This window comes from Larimichthys crocea, chromosome XIII, assembly GCF_000972845.2.
Source record: "Larimichthys crocea isolate SSNF chromosome XIII, L_crocea_2.0, whole genome shotgun sequence".
NCBI lineage: Eukaryota > Metazoa > Chordata > Actinopteri > Sciaenidae > Larimichthys > Larimichthys crocea.
In genome coordinates this window covers 14559251-14567811 of record NC_040023.1, presented here as the reverse complement: position 1 = coordinate 14567811, position 8561 = coordinate 14559251, and the positions used below count along the sequence as shown (strand labels likewise).

The 8561-nt window shown below is 40.3% G+C and overlaps 1 protein-coding gene across 1 annotated transcript in view; it reads left to right on the top strand.

The window, feature by feature from the left end:
- The first annotated feature begins 144 nt into the window (after window positions 1-144).
- Window positions 145-8561, top strand: part of clcn1b (chloride channel, voltage-sensitive 1b) — a 29303-nt gene continuing 20886 nt past the window's right edge. Inside the window, exon 1 of the mRNA XM_027286477.1 lies at window positions 145-686. Coding sequence (XP_027142278.1) covers window positions 636-686 — 51 coding nt within the window. The 5' untranslated portion in view covers window positions 145-635. The remainder of the gene's footprint in view (window positions 687-8561) is intronic.

Sequence of the window (8561 nt, the reverse complement as noted above, 5' to 3'; positions counted from 1 at the left end):
TAGGGGTGTCGTGTGGACCTTCCTGCTCACGTTGCAGGGGCAGCCCTATGGGGGGTGCCCTTCCAACCCCCTTACCCCCGTCACCCCTGTCCAAACAAGAGTCCATCCATACACACACACACACACACACTTAATGGCCGGCTGGCAGGGAGGGTGCTGCTAAGGGCAACAAGTTGTGTGTATGTGTGTGTGTGCGTGTCTGTGTGTCTGTGTTATTAGGTGTCTGCAGTTCTAATAAAGGAAAGCTCTGCGTCCTTCACTGCCTCATCAGATGGCTTTGCTCTGCTTTGTCCGCCTGTCTGATTTCTGTCCGTGCGTCTGTCAGGTCTGCAGTGGAGTTGGATGGCTCGCAGCCTCTGGATCATCTGGAGAAGAGCACGTTCGGGAAGGGACATCATCTGAACTTTCTAATTTTCTCTGTTACGAGTGTGTTTGAGAATGAGTTTATAGGGGAGTGAGAAACTTTAGAAGATGTTTGCATGTTTATTTGACCTGGTGTAAAGTGTTTGTGTGTGTGTGTATATAAGACAGAGAGGGAAAGAGAGAGAGAGAGAGTGTGTGTGTGGTGTTGCCCAAGCCATTGGAAATGCTGGGGTGTCCAGCAAGGTTATTTCTGGATCAGTGACAACGTGTCAATGGCTGCAGATGCGTCGCAAAGGAAGGCTCTGAGATACCAACAGACCCTGGTAGGTCTTTCCCAAATCTACCTTTACCTGCCTGTCTGTCTGCTGTCCTGTCAGTCTCTTAAAATGTTTTCCTTTCCCCTCATTTCATGCCCCTCCACCTGCTTCACCCTCATCTCTCCATCTACCCACCTGTCGCTTTCACCCCTACCTTTCAATACTTTTCTTTACCAACCACCTCCTGCTGCATCCTTTCTTATCCACCCCAGCAGTGCTCGCTCTGTCTCCTCCTTCGTTCTTTATTTTTTTTTTTCTTATCAAAGATTTCTGTAAGTTTATTAGTGCAGCCTTCAAAACACATTCAATCTCCGCTGCTTTCACACCGCCCATGCCACAAAACACTGAGTGAAGGTGATAAATGGAAAGTCATTCCTGCAATAATCATTTTATTTTGACACCGGCCTCTTACTTGATCTCTTGTAACTGTGACTCTTATTGTTTTGGGTACATTTCCTCTTTGTGACCACGTCTGTCTACTTTCATCTGTTCTCCTCAAGCTGCAGCCTTGTAAAGTCATTGCTGTTTTCATGTGTTGGTGGATATAAATACCTATATACAGGAAACCTGAGCAGACAGGTTAGGAGTACGTGTTGAGATGAAGTCATGTCACTATATCCTCCGGTTCATCTGTTTAAATGCTCATCCAGAATGATGGCCATTCCTCCCAGGAGCATCACGTCTGCCATCATGTTACTATCCGATCACACCTGCTCTATGGACATACACTGTATGACTCACAACATCAGATTGATTTGAAGCATTATGTTTACATGCAGGGGGGGTTTTAAAGGTCAGTTTCTGCAGAGTTGAGTGTGAATTGTGAGACAAGAGAATGACAGATACATGAGCAGCTGGGGTGTTTATATATGTGTTAAAGCAGCCTGAGCAACTGACAAAGTGAGGAGGAGCAGTGACAGTGTGTTTTTCCTCTTCTCCTCTGAGACGATGGACGATTGCCCAAAACAAATCTCTGATTCCCAGTCCCTGGTGGAGCCCCTCAGGGGGCCCCCGCAGGTCAGATATAAATAAGAAATCTCAATTAACCACACTATTTGCAGGCTTAATGTCTCGCTGCAAAGTCTCACATCGCTCAGGTGTGAAAGCTGTGATGGCGTGTGAGTGAGTGAGAGAGAGAGAGAGGAAATTAGAGCCTTGAAGGATTTGAAGAGTTTATGTGTAGAGCTGTTAATAGATCGTCCTAATATAATTTGTTTATTGATCAGCAGCAGGATATCAGGTTGATGACTTAACTGGCTAAATCGTCACACATGCACACTGATGCTGTGAGGACACAGTCGACATCTGTGTTCCCAGTAAGTGTTGAAGTTAAAACTGGGTTAAATGTGTGTGTGTTTTAGATGCCTCACACTGAAATTTAGTCCTTGTTTTTAAAGATATCTTTGAGGCTTTTGAAGCTTTATCAGATAGAGACAACTGATGAGTGACAGGAAAGTGGGGAAAGAGAGAGAGGGGGATGACCTGCGGCAACAGCCACAGGTCAGACTCAAACCCTGGCCCGCTGTGGCAACAGCAATATGAGCCACATGTGCTTCCAGGGTGCCCCATGAAATACAGCCCTTCACGGTCCAGCTTTATTGTCATTATACATTTTAGGACTGCACAGTCAAATGTGGTTGCATAAGCTAAATAAAGAAATTAAATATGTTATAAATGTAATATAAATAAAAATTCTAAGAAATAAATTAGGATAAAAGGCAACGCTTTATTTCACAGGTCTGTGATTTCCTATAGTTTCCTGGAAAGAACGAGTAATTGGAGGAAAGAGGAAAATAAGAAGGAAATTTCCTTGAAAGAAAAGCTCCATTTAAGTTACTATTTATTGATTAATCATTTATTATTCAAAACAGTTGTCTCTATATATGTTGAATAGGTTTTCAGCTGTGGTTACATCGGATATTTTTGTATGTGCACAGACTAAAAGAAGGTGACACTAATAATTGAAGTGTACCGATTGTTACCGACTGTTATCTGATGTGTTATTTAATGCACACCTGATATGGAGGTGCAACATTTCAGTCACAGATTTTTTGTCTAGCTTCTAACTTTGACTTGTTTGTAAAACTTGGTGTTAACAGTGAATTCAACATGTTTTTATATAATTAGTGCCTAATTGCGCAACTGCTTTCAGGAAATTATACATAAATCACAGATTAACATAAACGTCTAGACATCTTTTGACCCGCAAATCACCAAATCATTGCTTGCTGGGTTTGTAAAGTTGTGTTATTTACTTCCAAGTCACGCGGCTGCCATTGACCCATGACCTTAACAAGGTGGAAGCACCCTCTGTGGGCTTGTGTCACATTGACGGGCACACTCCAGTGTGGGTGGTGAGAACAGATCGCAGTGTGTATGTGCACACTGTACGTTTGTGCTTGCTTTGATACAGCTGGTTGTGTGTTACAATTTATTTGATGGATGTGGTTAAAAATCAGGTTGTGTGAGTCTCAATCTGTGAGAATGTCAACAGCAGTGAAACAGATCTCATAAGTCTCAAATGTTACAGGCTACTAAAAGGGATAATGTTCACCTGCCAAATGTCTCGCAGACTGGAATGACAGGGATGCAGACGATTAAGCCATTAAATTTCATATGATATGGCAGTCACTTGATGTGTCTTTTCAATTACAGAGGTGTCAATAATGTAGTAATTAAACTATTAGTAGTTACATCTATAGTTACATCATGAAATGGCACGTTAACGTTGCGAAATAGCATCAATAACTTGTCATTGTTTTTGTGTAAAGGTTAAAGCCCTCCATCTGTTTGTACAACAAGTCTCCTGAGAGAGAGATGGGCCCGAAAGAGAGATAAACAGCGTGAGAGAGAGAGGGAGAGGTGCGGAGAAGTGTGTCAGTGAACATTGGGTCACACCGCTGCTAAATTTATCCACGAGTAAGGTTTCACCTCAGGGGTGGGGGTTGGATGGATCGGGACAAGGGGTGGTGAGAGGGAAAGTTTCAGGGGGAAGAGTGAGGGAGAAAGGTGAAAGGCTGCACTCAAGAGTTCAGTCGGAGGTGAGACGGCTTGGGAAACAATGTATGAGAAGTTCTGTTTGTGGCAACGAAGGACAGAAAAAAAACTTATTTCTAATGTGTGTTTGTGCCTCACAGACCTGTGCAACTGGGAAGACGAGCAAAATACTGAATAATGAATATAAAATAAGATTTAATTTCCCAAAAGCATCTCAGATGATACAGCTGGACTAAGATTATTTTTGCCTTAAGAGAGGTAGCATAGAATATAAGAAAAGGCTCAAAACAGACCTATAAATGAGTTTTTCTTTGTTATTATGTAATAAAAACCTAAATTTGATTTAACTAGGTGAAGTCTTTAATTCAGCCAGGGCCGGTCCTAGCTATGGGCAATGTGGGCGGCCGCNGAGTTTTTCTTTGTTATTATGTAATAAAAACCTAAATTTGATTTAACTAGGTAAAGTCTTTAAGTCAGCTATTATAAATGTATTTAATATTGATTGTTTATGTGTTTGTTGCCTTGAAATATAGATTGTAATTGCATGATTCAGCAAAATAAGCTAATACCTAATAATAACAAAAGTATAAAAACAAAAATGGATAATATTGGAGGTGTTTTGGAGGTTTAAGCTGCTGACCATGTGATTAGACCTTTTTCACGACGTCATAGCAGGTGTAACTTAATGTTACTTAACATTAATGATGGTGTGCAGGTTTCAGGGCCCTGGCATTATGGCTCACTGGTTTTGCTTACTGGGACACTTAGATGGGACAGAGCGGAGAGCACCTGTGCTTTTTTCCTGCTATGACGAGTCAAAATATCTCCTGTGAAAAAATGAATTACAACATCTGTGGTTTGAGTCTAACCGAGGATCTTTGCTGCCTCTTTTTTCCCCTCATTTCTTGTCACCGCTCTTCTCTAATAAAGGCATAAAACGACCCCCAAACTACTTAAAAGATAATATTGGACCTGTTTTTACAATGAATAACTGGCAGCTGTGTTTGCCACAATGTGCCGTAATAAATACAGTAATATTACAGTAAAAGGATACTAGTACTGTTGATTTCACATATAAGATTGGTGTTTAAGTCTGTATTTTACTGTATAAATCATGTTTTTTTTCTTTCTTTCAAAGCTTCTGCCATATAATTGACATGAAAATACCAAATGAATGTCATATAAATACATTTATATAAGGCTGTATAATATATAATATTTTATAGTTTTACTGTACAGTTAAGTCTCCAATACAAAATACTACTTTATTGTCTACATTCCTTTAAAATGCTATATAAATAGAGTTTTTGAAATATGACTGTGTTTTACTTTATATATTTATACAGTTTTATTTCATGGCATGGTCTTTTACTGTCATGGCTTGGCAGATTGTGTACTGTACGCTGATGTTGGCTTATGAGAAGGAAAACATTTTAAAACTGGATTAAATTAAATCCAGTTTGGAACATTTGCTGCAAATAAAAGCTGCTTCCATCCATCCATTTTTACATGCTCAGGCCAATAACAGGGGGGGTTGGAGTGCATCCCGACATTCATTGTGTTACAGACAGGCACAGGACACTTATCTATTGCAGGGAACCACAAAATAAGACATATTCATACTCTGTTTGCCTACATAGCGTTGGCATTTAAATGTTATTTTCAGCTGACTGCAACACTCCATATTCAGGGCCAGTGGGTAGTTGCAGGTGATAAAGCATCCAGTCCAGACACATGCAAAGTTAAAACATTGCAATGCAAACAGCTACCTTCAGCTCTACGGTCCCCAAAGACCCAAAAACCACGTGAGAAAGGTGGGTCACAACAGAACAGTCAGTGACCCATTTTAGGTCTCACAGTTGGAGAGCAGCTTTACGAAATAAAAAAAAAGGAAATTAATAGAGACTAATTGATAAACAGCAAGCCGATATTATCAGCTGATACCCGATTATCCAAATAAATCAGTGTTGATCACAGTGTATACTGAAGTTTTAAAACTGGATTGAAGTAAACAAGGTTCAAAACATTTCTCAGGTTTTCAGGCAGTGTGTTCCACAAATAAATGATTTATAGGCTGCATTTAATGTATTTCTCTTTGTGAGTTTAACGGTTAAAAATCGACTGACATCTTTCATAGTAAATCTATTGGTCTCTGAAGGGTAGATACTGGATAATGACACAGAACAGAGTACAGAGTCATGTGTATATTTTCTTTTGTACATTTTACACACAGAGAACTATATGTTCTTGCTTCTCTTAGACTTTGCTATTTGATTTATACTCACTCGCCACTTAAAACTTAAATTTACCTCATGCCTGTTTTGTGTTGTAATACATGTAACTGCTGTACACTTCCTGTAACACTTGAATTTCCCTTCAGGGATCAATAAAGTACACTATCTATCTTACCTTAGTACATATTTTTGTCATAACTTGAACCTAATCTCGCTTTTATTGTTTTCATCATTTGTTTCTCATTTTGTTTTGTTTTTTAGTGCTTCTGCTCATGGACCCTCATTGCGTTGCGTTTTGGTATGAAATGTGCTATATAGATAAATGTACCATGCCTTCGCTTGCCTAATTTTTGCTGAAAATTTTTTGTTTGTGTACAAAAACAAATGCTAGCTCAAATAAACATGATACTGGATGCTGTACCGGAGCCCAGTTAGGCTTTAGTAAAGCATGTTATCTATGCTGAAGGCACTTAAAGTACAGTTCAGTATTATCCACCATATCCCACACAATGTTAATATGGTTATGATCTCCACTCAGTCGGCAGGTATTATTTTCATACCTTAAGCTTGTGTCCTGCCTGCCGGGTATCATTTATGATCCTGCTGCAGGAATCTGCTGGATCAACCGCCTGACTGAGAATCTACCCCTCTGAATTAAGAGCTGCTGACAATTTATTGTCAAGCTTCAAGTGTCTGTATTAACCTCTACTGCTTTCCCCTCTGGCTGTGTAGATGTGTGTGTGTGTGTGCTGCACTGACCATACCTGTCAGTCACTGAGGTCTATACTGTATGGAGGCAGGTAGCAGGTACAGTCTGTGTCCGTCACACTGGCAAAGACAGGAAAGGACAGATGTAAGACAAAGATATCCAGAGAGGGAATTACAGTACATTAAAGACACACAAGAAAGTGAGCAGAGACCTGCAGGAGGAACGGCTGAAAAGATGAGGGAGCGGATCAACACTTTTGAAACAGTTCTCAATATAGATCAATTTCTGGTAAGGTTTATTATCTTATATGTTGATGTGTTTGCCTCTTAAAATTTAATTTTGGTGAGCTGATGCATTTATAACTCAAAATAGAGGTAGAAAATGTTTTGTATTATCTCTTACTTGTTTATTCACTTAAAATTTTTGAATTTCATGTTGTGACATGACTTATTACATGTAAATCAGCATTTAAAGGGTTGAAAGGGCCTCCACGGTTGTTTTTTCCTGGATTACTCGGTGCAAAGTTGAACTGTGGTCTCATGAATAACACATGGAGGTTTACAGTTTGGTTTATTTTTCTCTTTCGGCCATGCCGACATGCCTTAATTAGAACATGACAGCTTGAACAGTGTTCAGACAAGGCATGGAAATGTTATTGTGCTGGTTAATTAGTGTATTCATATGGAGACGTGTATGTGTGTGTGTGTGTGTGTGTGTGTGTGTGTGTGTGTGTGTGTGGGAGGGAGAGTTGTGAGTGTGTGTAAGGGAGGGGGGGGTAATCTCCTGATCTATCCATCAGTGAGCGGGTCAGATTTTATCATTAACCTTGTGCTATGGGACAAGACTGTATTGTTGTAAGGCCTCACCACACACACACACACACACACACACACACACACACACTTACACACACAAACATTAATTTAGCACACTCATAAACACACACAAACACAAAGTTAGCATGCTCAAGAACGCACACAAACGCACACAGATATTTATGAATATGCAGTGCTGACTCCCTCTCACGAGGGACGCAGGAATGTGTTATTATTTTTTTAATTAACTCTCAATGTCACACTGCCCTTCAACCTCGGCATCTACATATTAGCAGCTCTCGCTGTGTCTGAAGCTCTCCGTCTCTTTCTCTCTGCACGCCTGTTTCTGTTTTTGTGGTTTGCTCTTGAATTTCTTGCGGTTTTACAGGAGTATCATCTTGTTATAGCTGGTTCATAAAAGGGCAGATCCATGTATGAATTCAAAAGCTCTTTGACAGCTCACCGGCATAATTTAACAAAGCTAAGGCGGGAATGATTTACATTTTTTACATTTTCTTTATCCCATGAGATTGCAATAAGCACAACATTAAAAGCTTGAGTTCTTACAATAGAGAACAAGAAACTAATAATGCGAGTGTCAGAGCTGTGCAGTAACGCCTGACTACTTTCATGTGTCCATAGAGAGAGAGAGAGAAGAGTGCAGCAAAATAATAAGAGCCACGAGGGGAAGGTAGAGCGAGTGAAGAGACGAGTGATATATCCTCTGGTGTTCTTGACTTGGAGTGGGAAGGTCATTCCACCGTTTCAAAGTCTAACTATGGCAGCAACCATGTTCAAAGGCGTGTGAAAGTTGGGGAGATGGTGGTGGTTACTGACGTCATGTTTTGGCCCTGTGTGGCAAAGATGGACGTACAAGGTTACACGGTGACACAAGGGTAAACACAAGGTTGAGAGATGGAGGCAGCAAAGTCACCTGACGTGAATGAATCGCAGCTTTCAATGTCTCTCTCACGCTGTCTTTTTTCTTTCTCTGTGGACTTTTAATTACTATACATCAGGGTAAAATTTAGCCCATCAGTTTCCCCACGTTGAAGGCAAAACCCCAAACATTCAAATTACAATGATATGAAACAGAGGAAAGCAGCAAATCCTCACCTTTAAAGGA